The 14820-nt window shown below is 52.0% G+C and overlaps 1 protein-coding gene across 10 annotated transcripts in view; it reads right to left on the bottom strand.

The window, feature by feature from the left end:
- The window catches only part of LIG1 (DNA ligase 1), a 36136-nt gene extending 21343 nt beyond the window's left edge, over positions 1–14793 (bottom strand). For 3 of the 10 annotated variants that reach the window (XM_027619192.2, XM_027619191.2, XM_027619195.2), the window contains exons 1-7: positions 14325–14793; positions 8972–9085; positions 7516–7588; positions 5401–5490; positions 4626–4761; positions 2728–2854; positions 388–483 (exon numbers count right to left, since the gene is read on the bottom strand). In XM_027619192.2, the coding sequence (XP_027474993.2) occupies positions 388–483; positions 2728–2854; positions 4626–4761; positions 5401–5490; positions 7516–7588; positions 8972–9085; positions 14325–14769 (1081 nt within the window). In that variant the 5' untranslated portion in view covers positions 14770–14793. Of the gene's footprint in view, positions 1–387; positions 484–2727; positions 2855–4625; positions 4762–5400; positions 5491–7515; positions 7589–8723; positions 8920–8942; positions 9086–13142; positions 13245–14324 lie in introns of those variants that run through there. The other 7 variants (XM_027619196.2, XM_027619197.2, XM_027619199.2 and 4 more) reach the window with 7 other exon arrangements.
- Between the last annotated feature and the right edge of the window lie 27 nt (positions 14794–14820).

A 14820-nucleotide genomic window follows, 5' to 3' on the forward strand; every position in this document is an offset into this window, starting at 1 on the left:
TGCCATCAACAATTTACTATGACACTAAGGGTGCTGTTGAGAGGCTGGGGATCTCTGCCTTCTGGTCACATTTCTAAGGAACAAGAAGTCAGGGAGAAGAAAACATTTTCCATCACCACACACGGAAAAACAGAGGATAAAAACGGGAAACGGCATATGAATTAATCCTAAATTAAAGGGGCCCAAATGAATGCGTTTCAAAATGTTCTCGTAACCCAAATGCCCGTGCTGATTGTGGGGTTCGGACGGCCACACCCAGATTCAGGGACACAGGCATTAGATCGGGGATCCTAACAGCCCAGCCTCTGGGAGAGGCCCCCACCCTTGCAGACTCCCCACGGTGCACCCTCCAACTCTCTCTCGCCCTCCCTTCCCCTGGCGCCTCACCTTCTCCCTCCTTCCTCCTCTTGGCCTCTCTGCTCTCGTCCTTGCCCTGCTCCTGCAGGGCATCCTGTACCGTCCGCTTAGGAAGCTGCTTCCGAGCTGGGAAGACAAAGGGCTTGGCGTGGTGGACCTCGTGGGTCTGTCGGCCCCCCCGCCCCCATGAGCTCAGGCCGGTCAGTGACGGGGCCCCCTGAGAAGGCTGTGGGACGCTCCCCTTCTGCCCCAGGTGTGCCTCATTCTTCAAGCTCTGCTGCTTCCTGGCTGTGTGAACCCTGAGCAGGTTACTTAATCTCTCTGTGCCTCCGTCTCCCACACATGCAGAATAGAAACGATCCCTGAGAGTAAGAGATGCTCTGACGCGCTCGGCCCAGTGCCGCGCCGACTCCAGCACCTGCCTCCTCCGCCCCATTCCAGAAGCAAGTCTTCTGGCATCTGCTGCTGTGTGCCTCATCTCTCTCCAGCTGACCTTCTAACTCCTTCCACGCCACGTCATCCTTCATTCTCCAGCACCCCTGAACTCCTGCTCCTCCCAAACACACCTCCGGACCCGGGCACTTGCCGCTCAGGGACAAAGTCCAGGGGTCCTTTCCTCTAAAAAGAATTCCCTGACACCCCCTGCCCCCCCAGGGCCAATCTCAGGGTCAGCCCTGAGCTTCCGGCAGGCCCCGGGCCACTCAGCTATTTCATGACTACCTCCCCACCACCCCCGACCCGCAGCCCTCCCGTGGCGCCCCAGCACCCCCCAGGAAAAAACCCGGGCTCCTGGCCCAGCATGCGGGGCCCTGTGGGAGCCAGCCCCACCCTCCTGTCTCACTGCACACAGTCCTCAAACTTGCCCTGCTCCCCAAATTGCATCTGATCCTCCAGAAACATGCCAGTGCATGGAACCCCCCGTGTGCCACGTGGCTCCCCTGCACGCTGCTCGTGGCTGCACCGCTTGCCGGCGCCCTCCCCCATCTTCCAAGACTCAGCTCGGGTGTCACCCCCTCTGCGCTGCCTCAGTTCTGAGCCCTGTTACCACCACGACTCCTTTTCTTCTTCTATTTTTTTAATCAAAAAAATTTGTTTAAGTTTTTTATGCAAGTGTAGTTAACATACAGTCTATTAGTTTCGGCTGTGCTTTTTTTTTTTTTTTTTTAAGATTTTAAGTAAACTCTATACCCAAAGTGGAGCTCAAACTCACGACCCCGAGATCAAGAGTCACACGTTATACCAACTGAGCCAGCCAGGTGTCCCCAGGCGTGCTATTTTTTATACCAGCACCACCCGATGGAAAAGTACGGTGAGACACATACCTGATCTTAAACTTGCCAGTAGCTACATTGAGAAACGGAAAAAAAAATCCAGATACACCTCATTTTAATAATACGGTTTATGTAACCCAATGTATCCAAAAATACTACGACTCCAATGTGTTGTGTTTTCAATGTTAAAATAATTAACATTTTCTTTTCTGTGCTGAGTCTTCGAAGTCCGATGTACTTCAGCACATCTCAACTGGTTGCTAAGTGTTCCTCAGAAATAGCTGATCTGTGTTTACAGTTGAGGAAGATTTGTGCACCCAAGTTATTCTAAACATGCCTGAGAGTCTTCGGTAACTCAATCTGGCATCAGCTTGCACATTTAGATTTAACAAAAATGATGCAGCACTGAAATTTCAGTCCCTTGGTCGCACCTGCCACATCTGTCCCCCGGCACCATGTGAGGGTCCCTCACCTGTGCCTCCCCACCCGTACAAAACGTTCCCGATCCCCCAGGGGACAGAGGTGCCACTCCTCAGGCTGGCTTTCCACGGACCTTCTCCAGTGTCCCCGCTTGGGGCCCCCAACCCTGTGCACTAAGCACCAACACCAACACACCAAGCCATCAGTGCCCTGAGGGGCCTTCTCGATGACTACTTCCTTCTGCTATTAACCCTCTTCCCTGCTCACTCTTCCTTCTCCTTCAAGGCTTGGCTGGGTGAATCTCTCTTCTACAAGTCTCCTGCTTTCCTGGGCTCCCACAGTGAGGTGCGCTGCCTCCCTGACAGCACATACCCGCGGTTACAATAACCAAAGCTTCCTGAGCGCTTACTATGGGCTGGGCCCAGGTCCAAGCATTTTCCGCATATTTCCTCTTAATCTCTGTATGATAAATGCTGTCATTATTATCGTCTCTGTTTTACAGATAAAGCTCAGAGAAAGTACGTCATTTACCCAAGGTCACACAGCCAGTGGATGGTGAAGCCATGCTCTCAACCACAACGCTAAGATTAGAGCTGCTGTGAGGATGGCTGCCAGGTGCAGAAATCCTCCAGTGGACAAAGACAGGCAAGGGAAGGGACAGGGGCCTGTATGTCCTCACCTGTGCGCCGCTTTGGGATCCCTGCTGGGGAGATGTCCACAGGAGAGGTGCTGGAGGGGGAGGGGCTGCTCTCGGGAAATGTGACAGGGCTGGGAGGGGAGACTTGTGGAGAGCTGGGGGCAGGCTTCTGGAAAGCAAGAAAGAGCAATTCTAGAGTGAGGGGAGGAAGAAGGGGCCACCTCCTTGTCCTTTTCCAAACAGCTGGGGGTAGAGAGTTCTCCGTTCCAGTTCAGGGCCCCTCCTCTCTTAACCTGGGCCTTACCCTCCTTAACCTCCTGTGGAGTTTCGTGGCACCAGACCCCCTCATCGTGGACGACAATAACAACAACTCTTTTTTCTAATATAACAGAACCTTTGATTTTTAGCTAGGCATAGGCCCAACTAAAAACCACATTTCACCACCGCCCCTGCAGCTAGGTGCAGCCGAGAGCCTGAGAACTACACTTCCCAGCCTCCCTTGCAGCTAGGCGTGGCCAGGAGCCTCACTCCCACACAATGCAATATAAGGGAAAATGATGTACACTTCCCGTGGAATGTCTTGCTCTTCTCACTGGCTTGAAAATGGACATTCGCTTGGACTAGGGCATCTAGGATAAAAGTAATGGTACAGAAGCAGCCTGTGTCTCTGACACTGACAGAATGCTGTATTAATCCTGGACTTCTTATGCCCATTAGAGAGAGAAATAAATTCCTACCTTGTTTAAGCCCGTTATTTGTTATCTTGCTTTCAATCCCTAACTCATCGTACAGGGCCCTCTGCCAGTTATTAAGTGACAGCCCCTCAGCTCCAAGCCTACCCCGTCCACTCTCCCTCATGATGCTTGGACTCTGAAAACCCCTTTCCCAGTCTGGCAGGAAGCTCTGCGGCAGGCAGCGCCCTCACAGGGTACTAGAGGGGCCTGTGTCAGCCGGATCCGACTTACAGCATTTCCAACACTCACAGGGCCTATGACGTGATGCCCCCGGATGTGAGCACTCTCTGCCCAGGGCCCCTGCCTCCAAGATCTGACCAGGCCCTCAGGGCACCACCTGTCAGCTCAGAGACCCCGGCGCCCACCAGCCAGCACCTAAAGGCCTGACTGTCAGCTCCACAGCTTCGGGGCGGTAGCTATAACCCCTAGAGATGCTTCCTCCACGTCTTCGAGTTCTCTTTTCGCCCCTGCAGTGACCTGGTTGAGAACTACATACGTACTTGATAATTCTTTGTATTAAACTCTCTCTGCTCACGTGGTTTCTCTCTCCTATTCAGACCCTGATGGATACAGGCCCCAGAGGGACATTGTGAAGGCTGCTCAGGACCCAAAGCCACCCCTGTCCCTCTCCTGCTCAAAACCGTTCCACGGATCCCTAGCAGCCACAGGGCAAAGTCCAAGCTCCTAAGGACGGCCCCTCCTAGTCCCTGGAACCTGTGAATATATTCGGTTATGTGGCAAAGGGCAATTAGGGCTGTGGAGGGAATTAAGGTCACCAATCAGCTGCCCATTGGGTGACTTTGAGCAAGGAAAGAAAGGAAGCCAACATCTCTGGAAAAGGCAAAAAGCCCTCTGCCAACAGGAGAGATCCAATGTGTTTTTGAGCCCTCATTCTGGATCACGCATTATTCTCAGATCCATAGGTGAACTGACTCCTTTCCTGTTCACAGTCACCCCGAGTGGTAGGTGCTCCCGGGAGCTGTACGTCCCAGGTGAGGTGGCCAAAGCACGAGGCCAGGAGCCTGCCCCAGGCCACCGGGCGCAGGTGGAGTCAGAACCCGCCCATCTGCTCCAGGGCATGACCGCTCAAATCTTCCACCTCCTGAGGCATGAGCGCCCCTGAACGGCTGTGCTACACTCAGTGCCAAAGCCTACTGGGAATGATGGCTTCTTCCAGGAACGGGGGGCAGGCTGGTGGGGACCTACCTGGCCTTTGGAGGGCGTGAGGGCTTCGTCCTCCTCTTCCCCTTCACTGCCCAGGACCCGGGCCACCTTCCGCCCTGGCCTCTTCACTGGAGAATCGCTCTCAGGCACCTCTCCATTGCGCTCCTTCAGTGCCACCCTGGAAGGTGGGGAAATGAGGGTGTTTCATTCCCTTCCTTTTCGTTCAAGCATTCCATGAGCTTTTTCTAGGCTCCTCCTTGCAATACACTCTTAATCATCCGACCATCCACTGCATCCACGTTTCTGGAGGCCTCCCATGTGCCCACCTACTCTGTGACGGGAGCAATGCTAAGGAGCAGATGGAGCCCCTACTGAGAGCAGGGAATGGCCTCCAACATCCATTTGGAGACCCTCTCTTTTTCAGTCATACCAGCCCCTGAGATTTAGCTAGGTCCATGGCTCTCGGCTAGAGACTATCCCTTGCCGGCTTGCCCTGCAGCTGCGTACAGCCACGTGAGAGGTCCTGACCCAGGGGATGGAAGGGGCATGATTGATGCACGCAACTTGCTCCTGACTGCTTGCCCACAGATGTCTTACTCCTGGAACCTGGACTTGCCAACTCCCTTTGCCAGTGCCGAGGCCCGGGATCCGGCTGTGCCTGAGGCTGGACCTATACCTTTGGACTTCCCAGTTACCAAAGTCAAAAAATTCCCTTTAGGACTCCCAGACATTCTGAGCTGGGCTTGCCACACTTACAGTCAAGAGAGTCCTGACTTATGAAGGAACAAATGTACCATGTTCTCGCCCCATTACTTACTTTGGAAGTGGCTCTGTCTCTCTGACGCTGTTGGGGGTCTCCTTCTCTGGCTTTTTCACTTTGCCCTCCTTCTTGGGGTAGAAAAATGACCTGGAGGAGCACAGAAGGAGGGGGAAAATGGGAATGATAATGGCACAAGAATCAACCAAGCACTTCCTATGTGCCAGGGCCTCTCCCAGGCCCTAGGAATTCCGTGGAGACAAAGACACCAAGTCCCCACCCTCAACGGGTTGACACTCAGAAGAGGCAACTGTTAAGTAACTAAATAAAAAAATGTCAGGAAGGGGGCGCCTGGGTGGGTCAGTTGGTTGAGCAGTCAACTGCCTTCGGCTCGGGCCATGATCCGGGAGTCCCGGGATCGAGTCCCGCTTCGGGCTCCCTGCTCGGCAGGGAGTCTGCTTCTCCCTCTGACCCTCTTCCCTCTCGTGCTCTCTATCTCTCATTCTCGCTCTCGCAAATAAGTAAATAAATAAAATCTTTATTTATTTATTTATTTATTTGCGAGAGCGACAATGAGAGAGAGGGAGAGAGAGAGCACATGAGAGGGGGGAGGGTCAGAGGGAGAAGCAGACTCCCTGCTGAGCGGGGAGCCCGATGCGGGACTCGATCCCGGGACTCCAGGATCATGACCTGAGCCGGAGGCAGTCGCTTAACCAACTGAGCCACCCAGGCGCCCCTAAATAAAATCTTAAAAAAAAAAATGTCAGGAAGTGTGAAGTGCTCTGGAAAAGATCAATAAAGCAAGGTGTCCTCCCTCCACTTGAGACTGGCTGGACTGAGTAGCTGGCTTCCAGAGAAGTGAGTACCGAGGAAGGACCACAGAAAAGTGAGGCGGAGAGGCCTCGCCCACACTCTCCTGACCGAGTCAGGAAGGTCAGCATCGCTGGTGATGTCCTGGGGATGTCTGCACCCCAATTACGAGGGGACGAGAGGCTACCTCGCTTTGCTGCCCGTGACCCCAGTCTAGTTATGAGAACATCAGACACATTGGGGGACTGTCTGCAGGTACCCTGACAAAGTCTGAGAAACTGTCACCTGGACTGACACCAGAGGGAACCGAGGGGGCATGACAACTAAATGCAACAGGGTACTCCGAGCTGAATCCTGGGAACAGAGAAGAGCATTTGTAGATAAACCACGGAGATCGGAGTGTAGTTAACAGGAATGTACCAATGCTGGTCCCTTACTGTGACCAACGGGCCCCACGACATCAACAGTGAAAGCTGGGTGCCAGGTATCCAGGAACAGGCTCTACTATCGGTACAACTTTTCTGCTCATTTAAAACCGTCCTCAAATTAACGCTTAACGGACAATCAGTCAGTCAATCAACCAACCCAGCTAAGCCAAGCCAAGCCAGGGACAGAAAGACTTCAGAGGTGCTATCAGCCAAAGACAGACTATGCCCAGACTCGTCATCATGTGAGAAAAATACAGCCTGTGATTGACCTCCCAGGTCTCTGGCGGGGGGAGAGGGGGCCAGGTCTGGGTCAGTCTAGAATCCATCCCCTCCTTCCGGGAGCAGGCCCTCCATTTTCCTCTCAGGACACTCCCTCAAATTCCCAATGAAAGGGTTTTGGCAACTGGGTCCAACCCAGCCCAAGGCCATTAATTCTGGAAGGCTTCAACTACACAAGCAATGTAATTCCCTGTCTCGTTTTCCTGAAGCCAGCTTGCATGAGGACAGGGTTCCCCACCCTGGACACTACTGATATTTCAGGCCAGATCATTCTTCGTTGTGGGGGGCTGTCCCGTGCATTGTGCATTGCAGGTATTAAGCAGCAACCATGCCTGGCCCCTATCCAGTAGATGCCAATCACAAGCCCCCTTCTCCCCCTAATTGTGACTACCAAAAACATCTTCAGACATGGCCAGCTGTCCCCTGGGGGGCCACACCACCAACTGCAAACCACTGGGTCAGCATTTCTGAACCTCCAGCTAAAAAATTCTAGTTACCACACTACCCGTCTTCCAGATCCCACGCCCAATCTTCTGCACTGCTCGGCTCCTGGAAATTCCAATTAGGAGACTACCTTGTGTTCTTCCAAGAAAAGGCACAGAAATCAAGAGAGAAGCAGAGAACTCAGAGCATGTAGGACAGGGGGCCGGGTCCTTACATGATACTCCGCTGCATGATGGGTCGGAATTCTCCCTTCCCCTTTCCTCCTCGTCGTCTGCAGCCAGATGCTCCTGAAACAGAAATCCAGATCCTTGGTGAGACCACTGGTTGTGCACAGACTAAAGCACGTAACCCTCCTTCTTTCAGAAAGAAGAAGAAGAAAAAAAAAAAAAAACCCACAAAATCAGAAACATGAGTTTCCCCAGCGACAAGAAACTCCCGTTTTTATGGACCAACACTGATTTATGAGTGAAGAAATAGTCACAAGTCAGAACAAGATAAGAAGCCTCGATCGTATGGAGCCTGCTTTTCATCTAACATGAAGGCACACGGAACACCTACAGGTTTTTTTTTTATTTTTTTCAGTTTCGTTTGAGGTTTTTTGAGGAGTTAAGTTTCTGTTTTGGTTTTTTTTTTTAAAGATTTTATTTATTTATTTGACAGAGAGAGACACAGTGAGAAAGGGAACAAAAGCAGGGGGAGTGGAGAGGGAGCAGCAGGTTTCCCGCGGAGCAGGGAGCCCGATATGGGGCTTGATCCCAGGACCCTGGGATCATGACCTGAGCCGAAGGCAGACGCTTAACGACTGAGCCACCCAGGCGCCCCTCGTTTTGTTTTTTTTTTTAAGTTTTAAGATCAGCAAAAAACTGGGGCGCCTGGGTGGCTCAGTTGTTTAAGCGTTTGCCTTCAGCTCAGGTCATGATCCTGGGGGTCCTGGGATCAAGCCCCATATCGGGCTCCCTGCTCAATGGGGAGCCTGCTTCTCCCTCTCCCTCTCCTCCTCCTCTCTCTCCCTCTCTCTCTCAAATACATAAATAAAAATCTTTAAAAAAAAAAAAAGACTAATAAAAAACTGTTTTTAGGTGAAACAACCCTGACACGTGGCACTCCATCACTCCATTAAATTATACCCACTGCTGCTGAGCAGTTTTGTTTTTTTTTTAAGATTTTATTTATTTATTTGACACAGAGAGAGGGAACACAAGCAGGGGGAGCGGGAGAGGGAGAAGCAGGCTTCCCCCTGAGCAGGGAGCCCGATGCGGGGCTCGATCCCAGGACCCCGGGATCATGACCCGAGCCGAAGGCAGACGCTTTATGACTGAGCCACCCAGGCGCCCCTGCTGAGCAGTTTCTAAGGTATATACTTTACAGAAATGAGGGGCAAAAACATCACGCGGAGAACACCAATCTTAGAAAGTTACGTACTGTACAGTTCATTTCTGGAACATTCTCCAAATAACAAAACTTAGGATGGGGAAGAGATTGGGGTGGTCAGAGCTTAGGGACAAAAGGTGGGGGGGGGCAGTCAGCTATAAATGGGGAGCACAGCGAGAGCCTCTGTGAAGACAGAACTGTTCCATATCCTGACTGCGGTGGTGGTTACACAGATCTGTACACGGGCTCAAACTTCGCACACACACATACAGCTGAACCAGCTATGTGGTCTAGCTCACGGTATTGTCCAACGCCGACTTCCTGGTTTTGATTCTGGACTACGATTATATAAGATGCCACCAGGAGGAAGACAGTTGTACTATTTTTATAACTTCCGGCAAGTCTGTATAATCCTTTCAAGACAAAAAGTAAAAAAAGAAAAAAAGTAGAATGAAGACACTCTCCATATACTGATATAGAAAGATGTTCTAGGTATCTTAAGTAACATTTTAAACAGTAATAAAAAAGGTGGCAGAACAGTGTACATAATATGCTACTGATTTCGTAAGACAGGAGAAAATAGGAACCTATCTATTCTTTGGTCCTGCTTCCGTTTGCCGAATAGAAACTGTGAAAGGATAATCAAGAAACCAACAAAAGTGGCTGAGGGCACTCGAGGTGACTGGGAGTAAGGCTGCGAACCATACCTGTCCTTGCATACCTCTATCCCGATTTTATTTTAAACCCTGCATATTTATTACCCATTCATTAAAAAAAAAAAAAAAAAAAAAAGTAAATCTAGACCCCACATAACTGTTCAAATTTTATGATCTAGCCTCCTACCCCCTTCCTCCAGGTTCCCTCTGGGGAGTCCCCTCCTGCCCAGCTCTGAGCACTGGATGGATGTCCAGAGGCCTCCCTTGGGTACCTGCTAGGAGAGACACTCCATTTCCTGACCTCCCGTGGTGGGTAACTGGTACTTCTCTTCTCACACATATTGCGTTGATCCTGCATTCTGATTATGTCACAGTTCATCTTTCCAATCAGACTGGGAGCTCTCGAGCCATGGGGCTGGGCCTGGTTCCCTCCCCTCTCCTCCAAAAATTATTTCCCAAACTTCAGACATTCTCCACACCACCTTTGAAATTTCAACACTATCTATGTAAAACCTGAATTTTTTTTCACTTAATACTTTTTCTGTAAAAAAAAAAAAAAAATCAAGTTTATTAACTGGGGTGCTTACTAGGGACCAGGCACTATTCCAAATGCTTTATATGAAGTAATTCACACAAAATCTATTACAATTCGTTATTATCCTGATTTTACAAACAAGGCAAAGGAAACAGAGAGGTCGAGTGATTTGCTCAAGGCCAGACAGCCTAATGGGTTTCGAAGCCAGGATCCGAAGACAGGCGTCCGGTTCCAAAGTCTGTGTCCTTAACTACTACCTATTCTTGAGAGTGAGGAGGACAAGGGTCCCCCTGTATTGGGATTGAAGGGGTGGCGGGCGGCCCTTAGATCTTGGGGCTATTGAGATAACCAGGGTAAAATGATGTTACCCAATACTTCCCAACAACACAATCCAACATTTTCCATTTTTATTCCCATCTCACCAGTGAGGAGACGGAGGCACAGAAAGATGCCTGGAATCACAGGGCTTGTTAAGTGGCAAAGGGGATGATTTGGTACAATAGCAACAGAAAACTAAGATAGTAACTAATTTTTTTAAGACCTTTTTTTTTTAATTTTATTTATTTATTTGAGAGAGAGAGAGCACGAGCCAGGTGAGGGGCAAAGGAAGAAGCAGACTCCCTGCTGAGCAGGGAGCCCGATGCGGGGCTCGATCCCGGGACTCCAGGATCATGATCTGAGCGGAAGGCTGATGCTTAATTGACTGAGCCATGGCGCCCCAAGATGGCAACTAGCTTTCTAACTGTTGCAGTGCCCGAGGCCCAATCCTTAGGCCCCCCACTCTGTCCCGTTTACACCCACTCCCTTAGAGATCTCATGCAATGTGATCATGGCCCCCAAATGTCTCACTCCGTCTGTCACTAGCCCTCTAAACTCAAGGGGGCACATCCTGGTTTTCTGCTCTGACATCTGGATGTCCAACCAACACCTCCACCTCAGTGGGACCAAAACCAAACTCCAGATGACATACACACACACATATTCCTTCTCCCATCTCTGCAGTGGTAGCTTTTGTCACCCAACTGCTCCAGTCAAAAACCCTGGAGTCCACTGCATGCCTATTTAACCATTAAAAACAAAACAAAACAAAACAAAACACCAAACCACATCAAGTGCTGGTGAGGATGTGGAACAATGGGAAGTCTCACACTTTTCTGGAGGGAATTCAACATGGTTCGGTCACTTTTGGAGAAGCCTGGCAGCTTCTCAAACGGTGAGGCATATGCTTACCATATGACCCAGCAACCCTACTCCGAGGGATTTACCCAGAGAACTCCTATGTGCACACAAAACCCCGTAAGTGAATGTCTACTGCAGCGGATCTGTTTACAGTCACCAAAAATGATCCAAACGTCCTCCCACAGGGAATGGATGAGCAAACTATGGTACATCCTACAACTTACTGAACAGTATCCCACCGTAGGATGTACTAAAGCTTGTTTACACTCGCTTGGCAATAAAAAGGAATATTCGGGTACGCTGCAGGGATGGAGAGGGACCGATAGTTGCTGGCGGGGGGAGGGGGGGCGGTACCTAGAGACGAGGAACACAATCACTTTTTGGAGTGATGAAACTGTAGTATCTTGATGGTGGTGGTCTTTATACATAATTCTACACATTTCAAAATCAAAAGAAGTATACACCAAAAAGAGTAAGTTCGCTATATGTAATTTTTTAATTAAAAACAAAACAAAACAAAACAAAATGGGATGCCTGGGTGGCTCAGTCAGTTAGGCATCTGCCTTCGGCTCAGGTCATGATCCCAGAGTCCTGGGATCGAGCCCTGCCCTGCATGGGGCTCCCTGCTCAGCGGGGTGTCTGCTTCTCCCTCTCCCTCTGCCACTAGCCCCTGCTTGTGCTCTCTTCTCAAATAAATAAAATCTTTAAAGAAACAAAAACAAAAACAACCCTTGGATTGTTGATTCACCAGATTCACCTCTTTTCTCATACCCCAAACTCATGGACCCACGAATCCCACTGGCACTGCCTCCCAAAGACCACCCACTGTCAACCACCTCTCAGCATCCCACTGCTCCGAGTGCAGGTCCGGCTACCGCCAGCCCCAGCCTGCTACACTAACCCCTCACTCTCCTCCTCCCCAGCAGTTAACGCAACTGGATCTTCTGAATTAGGTTTTGTCTCACTCTCTCGAGTACTGCTTCTAACACAATTTTCTGCATGATAGAAACGTTCTATACCTGCAGAGTCCAAAGAGGTCACTCTATCCATATGTGGCTTCAAGTATTTGAAATGCAGCTAGTGCCACTGAGGAGCTGAGATTTTCATCTGTTTCTCATGAGCTTAAATCTAAATCTCTACATGGGGCTAGCTGCTACTCTATTAAGCAGTACAGGGCTAAAACGTTGAGGTGCACAAAGATAAGGATTTTGTCCATTTTGTTCAGCGACATGGCCACAGGACCTAAAACGGTGCCTGGCACTGAATGCATTGGTCCATATGTATGCCTTTATTTAAAAATCAGGGTAACAGGGGCGCCTAGGTGGCGAAGTTGGTTGAGCTCCCAACTCTTTGTTTTCGGCTCAGAGCATGATCTCAGGGTCGTGAGATCGAGCCCCACGTCTGCTCCACACTGGGCATGGAGCCTGCTTGGGACTCTCCCTCTCCCTCTACCCCTCCCCTGTCTCAGATAAATAAATAAATATTTTTTAAAAAATCAGGGTAACAAAAACATCATTACTAAAGAATTTAGGCTTCATAAGCAGGATCTTTCAAAACCCACAGGCCATGTGAGAAGGAGCACGATATCAAAGGGTCTTTATTTTTTTTTTAAGATTTTATTTATTTATTTGACAGAGAGAGACACAGCGAGAGAGGGAACACAAGCAGGGGGAGTGCGAGAGGGAGAAGCAGGCTTCCCGCGGAGCAGGGAGCCCGACGCGGGGCTCGATCCCAGGACCCCGGGATCGTGACCTGAGCCGAAGGCAGACGCTTAACTGACTGAGCCACCCAGGCGCCCCTCAAAGGGTCTTTAAGCAGTTTGAGGATGACCAGCCAAAAGGCTCAAGTCTTTTTCTTCTCATTAATAAAGGCTCACGTTTCCTGACCTGCCTGTTCCCCTGACCACCCTCCATCCGTGGAAAGTATTTTATACCATTCCCCTAAATATGCTACTCTCATCCTCTGAAGCTCAGAACAGCTCAGCATCACCCAAAAGACAATGAGGAAGCTGGGACAGGAGAAGGAAAGTAAGTGGTTCAAGGCCACACAGCCAGCCAATGGTGGATCCCAGAAACACAGTGTCAGTTCTAAGAATCTCACCTGGGATTACGTGTAAAACATTCCAGCCTGCTCCCAGACCTACTAATCAGAAGCTCTGGGTATCGAAGGGGGACCTGCAGGCTTAGCAAGCTCCCAGGGATCCTAAGATAAGACGAAATTAAGGTCTTACTTAGACCCCCCTGGCCTTTCCCTCATGCCTCCCTGAGGCTAAAAGGTCAGAGTAATTCAAACAGGATGAAATGGGGTTGGAGGCCAAGAAGTGATGTGTCCTTCATCCCACGTCCTGCTGTCTCTCCTCAATGATTCCCCTCAGCTTTCAGATGCCAGCCCCCCTTCCCAAATGCTCATCTCTTCTCCCAGCCAAGTGCACCCCGCCCCCCTTGCCTTATCCTTCAAGCCTCCCCCTCTCCTAAGGACATCAATATCCTTTTCTCTCCGCTCCCCAAGCTCCTCTGGCCCTCCATCCACCCCTTAGGGCAACAATAAGCCGAGACCTTTGAGTTTTACTCTCTCCAAGGCCCCTTCCCTTCCCAGGCCTTGGCCTCCCAGCCCGGTGGTCCAACCCTACCTCCGCTCCGCCCCCCTCATCCGGCATCCACAAAGCCAGACGTCTCCTTATACAGAAGGGTCCCGACCTTTCCTAAGGCCTTGGCCTAGACCTGGACCAGACCACAGACCTCTCTGCCCCACCTCCATCCAGCGGGATCGTCTGGCTTTAGACACCGTCTAAAGCCGACCCCACTTCTCCCTCTCCTTGAACCTTTCCCCGGCCCCGCCTCCTAGCGTCGGGCCCCGCCCGCTAACAAACTTTGCCCCGTCCCCACCCCCTTCCAGGTGGGCCTGTCTCCCCCACCACGCAATTTCCGATGGCCCAGCCCACCGAGTCTACCCCACCGGCCCCAGGGGCCCGCCCCTCGAGCTTCTGTGACCACCCCCCTCGTGGCAGCCCCGCCTCCCGGGCCTCTCCTCAAACCCTGTCGGGTCCTACTGACTCTGGCCCCCGACTACCCTCTAGCTGGCCCTCTCCCTCCGGCGGACGTCCCCCCCGTGCCCTGTAGGGACCCGCTGCCGGCGCTCTCCCTTCCCCGCCGCGCTCCTGGCCGCCTGAGCGTCCCCGACGCCCGCTCCTCTGCAGCCGACCGACCCGGCGGAGCCGTGGGCCCGGAGCGTACGACACGCCCGCCACCCCCCAGTTTCCCAGCCCCGCGTCGGCGGCCCCACCTGCCTCTTGCCGGCCCCGCGCGCCACTGTCCTGCGCGTCACACCCGGAACCGCTCGGCGCCCGACCGCAGCCCTCAATTGGCGCCACGGAATTCGCGCGCAGACTTTGGCGGGCGGGGGCGGGGCCGTGCCGAGGGGCGGGGCCCGGGCGTCGTCCGCGCCGCCGCTGCCTTCCGGAGGACGCTGGGAGTTGTAGTCTCCCGGACGGGAGGCTACTAGGAAAGGGGTGAAGTAGGGTGAGCCCTCCCGCAGAGCACGATGGGAAACGGTCCGCGCCTTCCCTCGCTCTGGGTGGGTGGGTGTAGCTGCGGGTCTGAGAAGTGACTGGCGGGGAAAGAGGGAGATTCGGTGGAAGCCGCTGCGCGAGGTACAGCGGGAAGAGAGGCGGGAGGCCGCGCGGGGCATCCCGGGAGCAAGGGCCGGGCCTGGCCTCGGCGCGGAGCATTGTGGGAGGTGGACGCCGCTCCGGGGCGGGTAGGTGAGTGGGGAGGGGCGG

Source organism: Zalophus californianus, chromosome 17, assembly GCF_009762305.2.
Source record: "Zalophus californianus isolate mZalCal1 chromosome 17, mZalCal1.pri.v2, whole genome shotgun sequence".
Classification (NCBI taxonomy): domain Eukaryota; kingdom Metazoa; phylum Chordata; class Mammalia; order Carnivora; family Otariidae; genus Zalophus; species Zalophus californianus.